General features: G+C 48.2%; 1 protein-coding gene and 1 long non-coding RNA gene across 5 annotated transcripts in view; one reads left to right on the top strand and one right to left on the bottom strand.

Annotated features, from left to right (window-relative positions):
• Positions 1 to 15,230, top strand: part of LOC142571374 (uncharacterized) — a 69,448-nt gene extending 54,218 nt beyond the window's left edge. For 2 of the 4 annotated variants that reach the window (XM_075679667.1, XM_075679663.1), the window contains exon 2: positions 8,807 to 15,230. In XM_075679667.1, the coding sequence (XP_075535782.1) occupies positions 8,852 to 10,285 (1,434 nt within the window). In that variant the 5' untranslated portion in view covers positions 8,807 to 8,851 and the 3' untranslated portion in view covers positions 10,286 to 15,230. Of the gene's footprint in view, positions 1 to 1,501; positions 1,535 to 6,499; positions 6,597 to 8,806 lie in introns of those variants that run through there. The other 2 variants (XM_075679666.1, XM_075679665.1) reach the window with 2 other exon arrangements.
• LOC142571377 (uncharacterized) overlaps positions 1 to 15,856 on the bottom strand; it is a 46,412-nt gene that overhangs the window by 860 nt on the left and 29,696 nt on the right. The gene's annotated exons all lie outside the window — the stretch shown is intronic.

Here is a 15,856-nt window from a genome sequence, read left to right as displayed (position 1 = left end):
TACACCGCCGCATGGTTCTCCCCGTAGCCGTGCGCAGCCGCACGCGCTGGTCGCGTGCTGTTAAGGCGGGACGCCGGCTATCTCCAGACTGGCCGCACTCGGAGCGGCCAACGGAGGGTGGCGCGCCTCGGTCAACGAGATAAGCGGAGTGCCGTGCTCGGCCCACCTGCTCTGCGCCTGCCTCGACGCAACCTCGAAAGCCATGGCTCATCCGGCAGCGCATAGACGCGAGCGCACTGCTGCCGTACGCGAGTGCCTGGCGTTTATTACGAGCCTCTAAAACGATTCTGTGCAGCAGCAGTTGCGACTTCGCGGCAAGCTGTCAAAATAGTCCCCCCCCCCCCCAAAAAAAAAAACAAATAATAATAAGCAGCTCAATATATATATTAAGCAGGCTTTCTAGCCGTTTATTTTCTCCTTCTTTCTTTTTTCTTTCGGGTGAAAATAAACGGAGGAGTTCTTGTCGTTTTGTTCGCTCGAAACGGCTTCTCCTTTTCGCTTTGTTCGTTAAATAAGATCACCTAATACAAAGAACACTACATAAATCTTGCATTACGCTGCGGGTGGAAGTGTTCCGGGAGAAGTTGCAGTTGGACCAAAGCCTGCGCACGCGCAGACGCACGAATGCAACGCTTGCACGGGTTGCCGTGCCACTCGCTGTTCGCCGCCCAACGTTACAGTGCCGCCGCCGGAGTGCGCTCGCTCTGCCCGTCGCGCTGTTCCGTCGGCTGAGGCGTTCCTCTGTCGTGCGCGTGCGTGCGCGGGTTGAACAGCTGGGGACGTCGTATAGTTGAGCATCGGTTTAGTCCCCCCGCGGTCCCTGAATGCACCCTCAGAACGGTACGCGAGCGTTTTTGCATTCTGATGGGGTCTCAATAAGCGAGCCTTTTTGTAATTCCGTTTAGGTGCATGTTCGCAACCCATATAGCTGATCGAAATTATCGCGTAGCTTTCCACTACGACGTCTCTGTTTTTTAGCGACGTTAAACGGCACTAAATAAACAATAGACAAAACATTATCAGTTGCGAGATAATATCAAGAAGCAAGACGCAGAAATGAAAAGCTTTACCTCACACATGCTTCTAGGTGTAAATAAAATAAAAAAAAATTTGCTTTATTACAAAAATTGCTGGTCTCGAGCCGCAATGCTCTTTGTTATCTATAAAATAGCAAAAGCACTGTTGTGCGCGTCATTAGATCACTTTCAGGGCAGTAAATAGCGCAGAAATTCGGCGTTTCCGTTACCTTTATGTGGCTCATGTGGCCGGACTTGTCGAGCGCCGGCCTCCAAGGTATCCGGAAGCGCCAGTGATGTATCTCTGGGAATTCGCTCTCGCTCGTTCTTGAGCGATTGGCAAAGCCGTCAGATTATACGTGTAGACGTGCACCCTTCCGGCGGCGGCTCAGAGATAAATTTAACGGCCGACATCCGCAGGACTGACTGCATTAGTACGCGACTACTGCGCCGCCCAGTCGAAACTCGTGGTTCGGTCCAACAGGCAACACAACCGCGAGATGCCTTCTTGTTGCACCGTAAGCTGCACTGTTTATTTCTCCTGTCAGTATGCTATCCTCTTTTTGTGTGTGCGCTGAATATCGTTAGAAACTTCGTTTTCGAGCTTCCCTGCTCAAAGCACATGATAGTAGCAGAAATACTCTAAATTTTTACCTGACCGATATTGGCTAGATTCAAAACACAAAGGCAAAATCTACAGGCTGTTAAAGTTAACGCCACTTTAGATGTCCCGCACATGTGACATTTCTCGTTATCTTATAACATTTGTCTAACAATATTAGAAGAAAAAATTAGAAAATATAAACGAAGCTGCAGTATCCAGTTTAGAAACTTGACTCGCGAAGAAAAAATATAGCGCACTTTTGCAAGCTGCATCTGTTGGGGAACTTAAAATGTACAACTGTGTCCCTCAATGTAAGTGACTGCAGATGACCCTGTGACATTGAGAATAGGAATCTTTGCAACATCACGTAACTAAAGTCACAATTTCACGCAACCGGAAAATTAACACATTGAGTTTTCTTTCTCTTGGGGGTTCTATTTCCTTTCTTCTTTTTTTTCAATTGGAAGGCTCTCTAAAACTTGCTTGCATAATTTCTATATTGATTTCTCTTGCGGAGCTACGAGATTATAAAGCTGATGCTTGAACATTTTCTTTTTCTTTACTGTCATGTATAAGTTCTCCTCAATGCTTGTAAAGCATGTGAAGCCTCAATATTGTCACGTTGAATTGACAGGCGACTTGTAAAAGAGGCCGTTAAAGTCGGAGTCGTCGAAGGGGCAGCGCAGCACCGACAAAAGACCAAGGCGCGAGCTCGTGAGCCAGACCGCGTCCTCGTCGTCTTCTGGGCGCAAGTGGCCCAAGCGCGTGGCAATATTAGACCTGTTCCCACAAGGTATAATCAACTGCGATTAAAAAAAAGTTAAGGACAGGCGAGAATGCCAACGGGATCCAAGCACGCGCGGTTTTCACTCTACGCTGTGAAATGGATGCTTATTTGGGCGAAGAGAGAGAGAGAGAGAGAGAGGCTTTAATCATACGCTGGAGATGTAACCTGGCTGCTCGCCTGACGTGCTACTCCAAGTACTGGGGCGAAAAGAGAGTAACGAATACCATAACAGCAATCACCCGAAAGGAAATTTCGTGATTAAGATCGAGAGTAGCCTTCACAGTGGCCCTCAGTAGCCTTGATCGACAATATGGCATGCCCTTCACGCAACGGAAGCAACCGACTGTCGTTATGGCGAAGCACGCATGGGTCTCGACACCCATCAGTTCGCTACAACTTCGAATTGAAACCTCGATGCAATTTTTTACAGCGCAAACTGCAATGCCTAAATTGAGAACTGAGAACGCTTCGTCAGTATATCAAATAGATCCTCGCATATCCGCCGCATAAGGAAGACACCACAAGCCTCGCATGAATTCATTTGATTTTTTTTACCTCCACCGCGGAATAATATCTTCAATATGTCCCGTACTACCAATAAATGAGGCTTCGGCTTCTTTCCGGCTGCAGCCAAACGATTAAAAAGGCATATTTCACTCAAATTTGGGCCGAGCAGCCTGTGTCAATTCGCCAAACAGATTCGTCATGTCTGCTCTTCAAGCAACAAGCACTAGTAAACTGCTCAAATGAGCTGAACGTACAGCACAGAAAATGGAATAAATATTGGTACATTCCTTTCTGCACGCTTCAAACAGCTGTAAGTCTCAATTAGCTTTACTTCAAATTGCTCCCACTTGAAAGTACCCGGAGAAGAACGGCCCAATATTGAAAAGTAGTTAAAGAAGCAAGTGGTCCTGGTAGAATCTAAATTACATGCACGGTTATTCTTGCAGTTAATAAACAAGAACAACAACAATGTGATAAGTCCTCGTGCGACTGCCGAGCGCTACTGTGAAGAAATTCAAACATTCGATATTATACCACGAACTGCTCGTCGTGAGCAATCATGTTTTAGCCGGTTAAAGCCAAGGTAAATGTTGTAGAAGTCATAGATCGCAAGCGTTTCTGAGATGACAGGTATGATATCCTAAATGGATTCTTATGTGCTATGTGATTGAGTTTATCCTTTTATTATTCACGTGAGCTACCGCTGCAGAGTGTACATCCACGCCTGAAAAGCCCGCAGTGGGCTAGTCTGAGCTCCTTCAGCTGGCACTGTAGCGTTACCTTTGAGAAATATATTGTCGTCTAGGAAATAAGCACTTTGAATAAATTTTCGAGAACGAAGACGTTGTAAAAATATATTTGAGACGACCGTCATGAGTATACAAACATAGGGAACGAGAGCGAGCAAACCGAAACACTGCAGAAAGGGCCCAGACACCGCCCGAACTGCAGCAGACGACAGGCACGAGTCCGTGCCCTGACGTCACGCGAGCGGCGCTCGCAGCGTCCCTATAGGTCGTTCTCGGGGCTAATACTCGTGGAACTAGTGGCAGATACTCTCACAAGAAAAAAAATATAGACAAAGAAAATGCTTTGACAGCTGCTAGCATTAGGATAAAGGTTGCTAGCATTTAGAGAAAACAAAGTTAACAAAAGCATTTGCTTGTCGCCTCGCAGAGCATGATTCAGAGTTGTTCGCAGGAGTCAATGAACTTGAAGCAGCTGTTGGCAATGAAATCCGAGTGCGAAACTTCTCCAGTCGTGCCAACAATATTTGATTCCTAACTCGCCCATCTCTACAACTTGGGATTATGCAGCTACGTTACACATTTTTACTGCCTGGGATTATGCAGTTCGCCATAATATCAACAAAAAAAAAGTGTCATTCAATTTTCATGTTTTGGAACGACCAATATTGTCCAAGCCCTTCGGTTTTTATGGTTCAGTTTTTTTTTTTTTTTTGCGATGCCTAAATAATATTTTGTGCTCAGTAAAAAAGTTACTTTGGAATTAGGCTCATGAGCGGCTTATTGGACTTGCTGTGAACTTCTACATATTGTAAACGAGCTGCCGTAGCCTATATGTATTTTGACTGCATGCAAAGAAATGAGCCTGAACCGCTAATTTCTGAACCCAAACCGAAGAGGAATGTTGCCACTATGTGGCAACACTCCTTTACGGTTAGGGTTCATTTTTTGTTGGTTGTTTCTTGTTGGTTCGTTTCTTGTTGTAAACCAACCATTTCGGTACGTTTACATTTCTTGTTTCTTGTAATGTTGCCGCTATTGTTTCTTGGAATGTTGCCACTATGCGGCAACATTCCAAGAAACAAGAAACGTAAGAAAAAAAAGAAAGCACAAGTGGCGGATCGGGGAGAGGGGGGGGGGGGTCTTTCATAAGTACACTAAGTTTTTATTATTGTTTCATCATGCCTGCTGCGGCGAATGCACTTATTGCAGTCATAGGAATGTAAACGTGTCTTTATTTCGTGTCACTGCCCTGGATAGGCGTTTGCTCACTTGACTAAGGTTATTCGGAAGGATTAATCCCTTTTGCAACAACGGGAAATATTGCGTCATATAACGTGAGCATAACCGAAATTCGAAAGCATTAAGTAGTCAACCGAAATTACACATCTAATAAATAAAAGTACTTCTACTTCATTGAATTCCTTTAATCGCTGCGTCTCGCTCTGAATACATGTAAATATGTAGATACATCTATATTCCTACCAAAGTACGTGATCCTGGGCAAGGACGTGAATGTATGACGAAACAAAGCTCGAGAAATCCTTAATGGGTGACAGTACGTTTTAAGAGTACGTTTTGAAAAAAGTTGCACAAAACATTTGTTTTCAAAAAACTGTTCTTAACCTTGTGCTTGGGACCTCTTTGGGTCCCACGTGTGACAAGGGTAGTTCAAGGACGCGTTATAGGTCCCCGAGTCTACATGGGTATGTGCCATTGAGCTTGGACCCTTTGTGCACTATCACCAGGATTGGCCCACATGATGATTTGTTTTTGACAACATTTCGGACACATTTTTTCCCAGATCCTAGCCATAGACAGCTTCGCTGTAAAATGAACACTTTTCAAAGTCACGAAGCCATTTAAAGCCAGAAGGGCGAAGTTTAGGGAAATCCATGTACTAGCCATGATTCCCGAGCTGGCTGAACTGCCCTGCTTGCAGATCCCGTATACATACTAGCATACAGTTCCCCCTAGTAATTGTATGAAACTTTACGTCTTGAAGTACTTGTGTCTAGATACTGGCTCGAGTGGGAACCGGCGTGCTCGAACGTTTGAGCGCATGCGCTTCTCCAAAGCGCATAAGTACATATCAGAGCTTGGCTGGACGCATGGAACTATATTTCCATGCGTCCAATCAACGTTCGCTTTATAAAGCGAACGTTGATTCAGGCGCGCTGCTATTGTAATCCAAAATGCCGTACCATTTTCGCGGCGGCTCTATCGGAAGGTGTCAGCATAATTCAGCTTCACAGTAAAACTGCCGTTGCGCCTCCTGGCCGGCGCTGGTTCCCCATAAATGTTCACCAATACGATATTGCCTGCAACATCACGTAGTTTTGTGCGATCTATTTGCGAAATGCTACACTAGGTGGCCATTTTGGCCGATAGATGGCATCCACTATAGCTTCGGCTGTTCGGTAGTAACTGAAACAGATTATGGCGCAGTCATTCGGCACACTTGTTGTGTTGTTTGCGAGACGCGAACAAGCTACGCGCCCGTACGAAGGCAGCGCAATGAGAATTTCGACCTGACTGATTAGTCCTGCAGGTTGTACTTGGGCGCTTTGTTGACCCTGAGCCAAGCCGCACTCGTCCGGCTCCTTTCCCGCAGCTATCGCAACCATCTGTCTAAGCAAACAAAATAAGTGGCGTGCAGTTTTGTCTCGCTGCTGCCGAACAGCGATACCGAAGCAAGACGGCAGGAGGTGGATAGTCCTCAAGTGCGGGGATCTGTAATACGTATAGCTCGGCGGCTTTGTGCGCCTTCGTATCGCTATTATCTTTCCTTTAAGAAGTGTGGAATAACACGCACGTGTGAAGCGTGGTACTGCTGAAAGAACCTTCCTGTAAGGCCGCGCATGTGTCATTTACTGCGCTGGGAAATGGCTGACAGTGACCTGTTACGGTTCTTCAGAAGGGACGGGCTCCCCCAAGTAAGTGACCCGACTCTCGCTCTCCACAGGCATATCTAAGCCCACAATTTGCTGCCGGGCGCTGAACCTTTTATTCCCTTGTCCGGCGGGAAGGAGAACGGACCGTGAATCCGACTGTACACCGCAGTCGCTCTAGTGCCTGACGGTCTCGACACCTCATGCCGACTACAGGGGTGAAGCAAGTGGGGTCAGTGTACGTAAGCAACGCCATGGTTGCGTCGGAATGTGCAGTTAGACAACTAGCGCTAGTAGCGAGAGAGGGCCCATTCGCGCTGCTGTTTTCTTTTCTCTAAGCCCCCCCTCCTTTTTTACATTACTTTCATAGCCGCAGTACGGATCACTCGCCGGCAGTCTTGAATGTAACCACGCAGTGGTAGAACGGTAAGGTTCCATGCCTCGTACTACGCATTAGCAGCGTTCCGGGCTCTAACCCCCTTGGCAAGGTGCAGAAGAGTGAGGGCCTACTAAAGCTCTTCGCATTCTGGGCAAATGTAAATAGTTTGCCTGTAAGTACTGTTCATCATAGTTTCTCGACGCCTCCTGTCTACTATAGTTCAGCCCCACCGGGCTACAAAGACCTCCTCCCTCAACATCATCATCATCATCATCAGCCTGGTTACGCCCACTGCAGGACAAAGGCCTCTCCCATACTTCTCCAACAACACCGGTCATGTACTAATTGTGGCCATGTCGTCCCTGCAAACTTCTTAATCTCATCCGCCCACCTAGCTTTCTACCGCCCCCTGCTACGCTTCCCTTCCCTTGGAATCCAGTCCGTAGCCCTTAATGACCATCGGTTATCTTCCCTCCGCATTACATGTCCTGCCCATGCCCCCCCCCCCCCCCCATTTCTTTTTCTTGATTTCAACTAAGATGTCATTAACTCACGTTTGTTCCCTCACCCAATCTGCTCTTTTCTTATCCCTTAACGTTACACCCATATTCTTCTTTCCATAGCTCGTTGCGTCGTCCTCAATTTAAGTAGAACTCTTTTCGTAAGCCTCCAGGTTCCTGCCCTGTAGGTGAGTACTGGTAAGACACAGCTATTATACACTTTTCTCTTGAGGGATAATGGCAACCTGCTGTTCATGATCTGAGAATGCCTGCCAAACGCACCCCAGCCCATTTTTATTCTTCTGATTATTTTGGTCTCATGATCCGGATCCGCCGTCACTACCTGCCCTAAGTAGATGTATTCCCTTACCACTTCCTGTGCCTCTGCTGCTGTCCTCTTCCGAGACTGTTAAACATTACTTTAGTTTTCTGAAGATTAATTTTTAGACCCACTCTTCTGCTTTGCCTCTCCAGGTCAGTGAGCATGCATTGCAATTGGTCACCTGAGTTAATAAGCAAGGCAATATCATCAGCGAATCGCAAGTTACTAAGGTATTCTCCATTAACTTTTATCCCCGATTCTTCCCAATTCAGGTCTCTGAATACGTCTTGTAAGCACGCTGTGAATAACGTTGGAGAGATCGTATCTCCCTGCCTGACGCCTTTCATTATTGGGATTTTGTTGCTTTCTTTATGGAGGACTGCGGTGGCTGTGGAGTCGCTATAGATATCTTTCAGTATTTTTACATACGGCTAGTCTACACCCTGATTCCGTAATGCCTCCATGACTGCTGAGGTTTCGACAGAATCGAGCGCTTTCTCGTAATCAATGAAAGCTATATAAAAGGGTTCGTTATATTCCGCACATTTCTCTATCACCTGATTCATAGTGTGAATATGGTCTATTGTTGAGTAGCCTTTACGGAATCCTGCCTGGTCCTTTGGTTGACAGAAGTCTAAGGTGCTCCTGATTCTGTTTGCGATTACCTTCGTAAATACTTTGTAGGCAACGGGCAGTAAGCTGATTGGTCTATAATTCTTCAAGTCTTTGGCGTCCCCTTTCTTATGGATTAGGATTATGTTAGCGTTCTTCCAAGATTCCGGCCTCAACATCAATGGAAAGCAATCATTAGTTTTTTTTTCTTTCTACGTTAATTTATGAAGAGAGATCATGCGACTGGAAAGAAAGAAAGGTTATACACACGCAGCAGTCGAGTGCTGCTGTCTCTCGCTGATTGAAGTTTCCTCTTTGGCGCCCACGTGCTGCGTGGAATTCTTTCGAAACAGGGTTCGGAATAAGCGTTTGTATTTTACTGCACGTCATGTGAGCTTAAACGTTTAGCCTGAACAAGGGTCCTCGTTTTTTTCCCTCGCAGGCACGCGACCGGCCCCATGTGCACGTCCTGCGCGTGACACCTAGGATGCTCCCCGAGCGAAGGAGCAGCGGCAGCGTCCCAGCCATGAAGCGCTGCCAGACCTTCTGCATGCGCGTGAGCATGCTCATAGCGCTCGTGGCCGTGCTGCTGGGCGCCATGTGTCTCATCATGCTGCGCTTCCCCGAGAAAGACGTGCACATGGCCTCCACCGACATGCGGCTCGTGGAGGCCGTCTCCAACGTATGGTGCGGCGGACAGGAATTTGTGTCGGCGCACCCGTTCAGTGTTTACCGCGTCAACGACCTTCCGCCGGCTGTTCCGGCCAACCACATCCATCACACCATAGAGCTGTCTGCCAGTGTGCCCTCGGGAAAGTTCCACTACCTACGCTACTATTTGCTGCCGGGCTCCAACGTGACAGCCGACGTGATGGCCGACGGGCCCGGGGGCACGGTGCATGCCATCCGTGGCGAAGAGGAGCTGCAGAGGTGCATCCGCACGCTGCAGGAACAAGTGGAAGACGACTACGGCAGCTCCGAGGAAGACGACGACGAGAACACATCCAGGCGCCTGCCTGCCTTCTACCGCTGGGCTATCAAATCGAAGCGCGTGCATCCATCGGACACGTTGGACGCGGCTCATCTCACCTTCCGGGCCACTGCGGCGGACCTCTATTACGTTCTCCTTGTAAACGAAAACCGGTCCTCGTCCTCGCTGGTGAACTTCAACATCCGCGTCGACCTGAACCGCACCGTGTTCGGCGTGAGCCCCCAGGACGTGGTGTGCCTCGAGCAGACGCACTGTGTGTACCACGTCCATTTCGGCGCAGAGGACAGGCTCATCCTACATGTGCCACGAGAGAGGGACGCCGGCAACGCCGTATTCACCATAACTACGTCGTGCCGGCCCCGCGTGTTTTTCTACGCGCTTCTCTTCATCCTCATACCCATCCTATTCCTGGTGTTCTTGGGTGCCGTCATACGGGCCTTCAGTTATCTCGCAAATTCATCGACAGACGAAGGGAAGTACCTGCGCTTTCGACTCTTCGGCGAGGACGAGAGGACGCGACGGCGTCGTAGGAGGCTCGAGGAACTGGTAGCATCGCAAAGTCGGGAGGTTCAGGAGTGTGTCGCCGTCGGCAGTGGTGTAGCGGTGTCTGCCGATCCCGCTGCCGAGCACTTCCTCGTGTACCACGTGCCCGGCTTGGACCCACCGCCCAGGACTCCACCGCCATGCTACGCGTCACTGCGGACTCAGCAGGAGCCTCCCGCGGTGCCCGAGGACGAATCTCTGCTGGGCGATGTTGTGCCTCCTATCGATGCCCCGACGCCCATCCAACCGCCTCGCTACTCCGAAGTGCTGCGGCAAGAGAACGCAGCGGACTTGCTCATTCCCTTGGAGCCCACCCTGGCGCCGGAGAGGAGTGCCCGGGAGGCTGTACCCGGAGCAACGGCTGCTCCATCCGTCCAGCCCATGTGACCGGTTGTCTAGTCTTGTGCTCGCGTCTAGCGCCTGCGAGATGGACCCATTTGCACCAAGCCACCGAGACGGCTCGTCCCCAATAAAGAACGCACTTCTCGTCCTCATCTGCGGCAGAACAGAACCCAAGCGATGTCCCCGACTGTGTCGCACTTGTGCTTGTGTCGTGCTAGCTGTTGCCAGGACCGGCAAGGAATGCTGGCGAATGCCCACCTTGTGCACTTATAGTTCCCGGCAGAGTGCGAAAAGACATGCCTGTGTGCGTGATCGCAATTTTCAATCGGTGCAAACAGTACTACGAAAGCATTGTGGTTTGAGGACACCGTCGAGCGTCCGCAGTGACGCTGACGCTTGACAAGTGCTAAGTAAGCCTATATGTGCCTGTGAAGCTACGAACGAACTTTATTAGTGCGCTGCGCTTTTTTCTTTCTTTCGCGAAAGTATGTAACAAGCGAATGTGCCATAACTCCTCGGCAGGTTGCTCTTAGCTATGTGAGAGTCTTCCAAATTGAATAGTCAAATTACGTCTGGGCAGCACGTACTCTTGCGATAAATAATATGCTTTCCGAGCTCTGCATAAGCAGTTAGCACATCCATTTTTTTTGTCGCCCTCGTTTCTTGTATCACTGTCTAATTAGAGCATCAATGCGAATGCTCGAAGAAGCCACAATGATTGAAATTATTCGGACACGTGATACATTAGTTCTTTTACGTTTCACATATTTCCCTCTTTCTGAATATTCGGCAAACCTAGGGCATGAAATGAAAACACACAGCACGAAAAAGGCGTCAGTACTCCTTCGTAGACGTATATAAAAGAAACAACGGGAACTGAGCGGAAAGTGAAGAGCATTCCGGATGGCTTTACGAATTCAGGTGTGCGAATGCTCCACCTAGGCAAGAGTTGCTAACAGTACACGAACAAGAAAGCAGCGTGCCTTCAGTATCGCACTTGTTTACGAGCTTATGGAATACGAATGGTTTGAGCTCGCGTCTCGGATTTCATACACGAATCATGACCGCGGAATTCTAACGTGCACTCGACAGCTGATGCAGTTGTCCTGTGTGCTTCGTGAAACGAGTGGCGACAGCTCAGTGCTTATAATAAAGTGGGAGGCCTCCACAATAAGAACCTTCATGTGCCGTGGTTTGGTACGCGCTTTCTCCACACGTCATTCGAACGGTAAAACTACAGGCTTCCCATAAGGAGCCGCATGTACTAACTGGATAATTGATTGATTGATTGATTGATTGATTGATTGATTGATTGATTGATTGATTGATTGGTTGATTGATTGATTGATTCGTGGGATTTAACACACTAAAGCCTCACAGGGGCTATAAGAGACGCCGTAGTGGAGTCCTTTGGATTACCTTCGACACTTGTGGGCTTTTATAGCGGGCACTTGAATGCAGGTGCACCTGTTATTTCTTTCTTTCTTTCTTTCTTTTTCATTTATGCATTTAGATACCAGCGAAACCAGCACAGGGGAGTCGGGAAAGCCCAAATACATGGCGCTTGCTGCATTTGTGTTCATACTTGGGCGATGTTGCGAGAACGAGGGACGGACTCTTGGAACAGACGAAGAGGAAACGAAAACATCATACCTTGCTGGTGAACCGGCGCACTGACACGGACACGGCAAAGAAACACAAGAATACACGACAATCGCCGTGTCCGTGTCAGTGCGCTGCTTCACCAGCAAGGTATGATGGTTAACGACCAACTAGCCCAACTTTCCACATTACTGAGGAAACGAAAAGCTTTGTCCACGTACAATATGTTGTTAGGATTGGGGGCTCAATCCCATCGCTCGTAACCCGTTGTCAAGATTGGAGTCGGGCATGAATTAGAAGGTAGCTGGCTCATGCCGTCGTCCAACTTATCCACGCTGAGGACGTTGTTGAAGAGAAGGACTGCTTCTCATCGAGAACGAGGAATATGGGTTTATTTACAGTATCTACATGCAGTTCATCAGTCTAGCATGACTGCGAGAGAAAGTACATCAGTCTAACATGACTGCTTGAGAAAGTACATCAATCCAACATGACTGCTTGAGAAAGTACCCTGAGCAGCCGCACAACAGCGGTTTATAAACACTCGTTCCTCAATCGATCCCAAGGCGACGGAAACGTTCGACCAGGCACCGTAGACAAGTTGACCATGCACCGTAGGTGAGACGACCAGGCACCGTAGGCGAGACGACCAGGCACCGTAGGGGCATTTTATTCCCCGAGCTGACCCCCGCAGCGCGCCCGCCGGCTACCCATTGTCTTGCGTCTTGGTCGGCGCGTGGGAAGGGGTCTCCGTAGACGTTCCCGCGGCCCGCGGCAACTCCCCCACTCATAGCAGATCAGGTCCGCGATGGCGGGTTCAGGCACAAAGCCTGCTTCGTCAAACTCGGCTCCAGCGACGGAGTTGAGGACGCGCGTATTGTTCTTCACACACAGTCGACTTAGTGACGCCGTGGCTAGAGGTTTGCGGTGGCGTTCCAGGAAAGTTGCCGCCGCTGTCGCAACTGGCTGGAAAAACTTGCACTTCAGCTGGCCGTTCTTAACAATGCACAGACAGAAGATAGCGTACATGTAGCGGTAAGAGCGCAACAGACCGGCGGGGCGACTGGTGGCGACTCTCTCCTCTAAGAATGGGCCGGTTTTGCCTTAAATCCCTTCGGCTACCCGTCGTCGGCAGTAACGAGGCGGGGCGGGTGCCTACGTCACCCGCGTCGCATTCCTTTTTTCGTCACGCGAGAAGTCTTGGGGCTGCGTACCACCGGACTCTACGGCAAAGCGTCAGCAGTTCCGAGGAACTTTAAAAGTCGTCAGTGGATGTATGAAGCTCAGCACAAGGGCAACCACCTCAGAAGAACAAGGGGGGAGGGGGAGGAGCGCCAGTCGCCTCGATGATAGGCACGTATTGTGGCACAATAGCACGCCCACCGTCAGATAATACATCGAGAAGTCGAGCTGTTCGACGCAGCTCGACGTATGGGACATGCTGGTTGATTGACGTCTTTGATGGCATAAAGGGAATGGCCTTGCTGCTCTTTCGTCCGCTGGTCTTTGCTTGGCTCTGAGAAAGCCCACTGCAGTGACTGAAAATCAACGTAAAACCACTTCGACGAAAGCGATCACGCTCCCAATGCCCTCCACAACGCCAGATCAAACTGTACGAAAAGAAATGCTCTAACCGCGCTGTGTTGTCAACAGCACCATTAAGGTTATTATACTAAACACGAGACACGCACCCGATTAAGAGCTCGGGATACAGACCTCTACAAATAGTGCTCTCAAACAAAATGCTTTCTGAGAACACAAACAGCTAAAAAATGGGTTGCAAAGCAATTCTCAACAGTCATTTGGGCAAACTAGAAACAGCTGAGGCGATTCAAGAAAGTTTACTTTTTGCCCTGTTTCGCTCCCAGCGAAATTCTGTCACTTGGGTTGCAATGACAGCCCATTCGATCGGCAGCGATAGGCTCTCGAGCGATGAGAAGGCTTATTTTAACCCGTGACACTAACCCTACGATACCCTTCACACGATGGTGTTTCGTAAGTGATTATAAATCATTTTCAAGGTTGCCAGCCTGCTCCTTGCCTTCCCTTTTCTGTCAAACGTATATATTTTTAAAATAAATAATAATAATGTAAAATAACGGAAGAGAAAAGATTATACATGAAAACGCAACACTAAAATCTTGAACTTCTAAGGAAACCTCTCAGATAAACAGAGGCTGCAGCGTAAAAAGCTCGGCTAAGTTCGCCAGCATTTGTAGGCAGCCTTGTTGTAGCAAACTGAGAAATTCTGGTGTTGAAGTGACAAGCTCCACCTGAGTAGACGGTCATTACTTGGTGACTCGGTGTGTAACCAAGACAAAGGACAATGCTCCGTCTAAATGCGGACCCGGAAACATAACAACCAAGCCTATCGACAGCCCACGCAAGGCAAGCGCACTCCTTTTTGCACGTATAACTATGCGCCTCCTCTCTGACAGTTAAGCTTCCGGTTCAAATACAAAACGGGCCGCTCGAGCCCGTCGGCATCCTCCTGGTGTGGCTCCTGGGCCGCGGTCACTCGCGTCACATTGTATAATAAAGCTTTTAGAGAAATTAGGAGTCATAAGCACATGCCTTTTTTCCAGGGCTTGTTTCAGGCTCTTAGAAGTAGGGGTGTGCGAATATTCGAAATTTCGAATACGAATCTTATTCGAAGCGTATTCGATTCGAGAAATGCATATTCGTAAATTCCCGAATATTCGAGGACGGCCGAATAATGGTCGAAACGGCGAATATTCGGACAGACTGTGAATAATTTAGCAATTAACGAATTATATGCTTGCTCCACATTCTCCTAAGAACATGTTTATTCACTGAGAGCTTCACATGATCCGCTCATTATCTGTATGCTCTGCATCAAGATGGCAAGTTGGGCCAGTAGGTTGGGATTCACAGTTAGGTTCGTTACAGCGCAACACAGAACAAGGGCAAAAGAAGGTACCAAACGACGACACAGCGTTACAGCACTGTGATCTTAAGCGCTGTAACGAACCTTACTATGAATGTGTACGCTCTGTCCCAGTCTATCTGCATCAGGCCCGTGAGACATGATCAGTTTCGATTTTTTTTTTACCAAGCTTTATTCAAGGGCTCTTTCATAACAATATATGATCTACTTTCGGGCTTTGTAAGTATGCGCAATAAAATATGCACCTAGAAAATGTTACCTGGACAAATGTTGTCACAGTGCATAGAGAGCCCTTACTTTCTGAACATGTTGAGCAGTAAATTTTCCTTTGCGATAATCTGTAACAAGCGTTTACCTGACAGAGCATTACCTGACATTACCTGAGTGCATTACCTATAATGAGTGCCTCTTTAACCTGAAGCAACCTCGTAAAATGCAATATTATTTTTAAAAGGGTAATAAAGCTATTGTCACCTCGTTTTGCAAATTTTTTAATATTACACATATATTCGATAGTCGATTCGATATTCGAAGACAGTTTTTCGCCTTATTCGTATTCGATTCGTATTCGAAAATTTCAATATTCGCACACCCCTACTTAAAAGCCTTCTCTTTCTTTGTAACCCAAGAAATTATCGCTGGTTCTTATTTGCGGTGACAATCTATCAAAGGGCCAGCGAGGTACGAGTATTTTTTTTCACTTAGTGCTGGTAATACCCCGCAAGTCCCAAAAACTTCCGACTTTGTAGTTGGACATCGGTACTCCAAAACGCCAACAACGTTTAGCCCGGAGGGTCTACGCTGGCCGCGCCCTACGACCTGCCCCAGGTCGCTCACACTACTAGCACACCCCAAGTGGCACTTCCGCGCTCTGACAGTGAAACCCGCGTCGCGCAGTCGACCTAGGACTGTGCGCGAATTATTTAACAAGCTCCTCCCGTGTGTTGGAGAAATATTTCTACATCGTCCAGGTAAGAAAAGGCGAAACCTGCCAACCCCTGCAACGCTCGATCCATTCGGCTCTCTTTAGGCCGAAGCTCAGCATCAGAGGACGTCCTCATTGGCGACATGAATGCTGCATGCATTCACGTTCAGTCAGTGGGACT

This window comes from Dermacentor variabilis, chromosome 2 (genome assembly GCF_050947875.1).
Source record: "Dermacentor variabilis isolate Ectoservices chromosome 2, ASM5094787v1, whole genome shotgun sequence".
Lineage (NCBI taxonomy): Eukaryota > Metazoa > Arthropoda > Arachnida > Ixodida > Ixodidae > Dermacentor > Dermacentor variabilis.
This window is presented reverse-complemented; position numbering and strand designations above follow the sequence as displayed.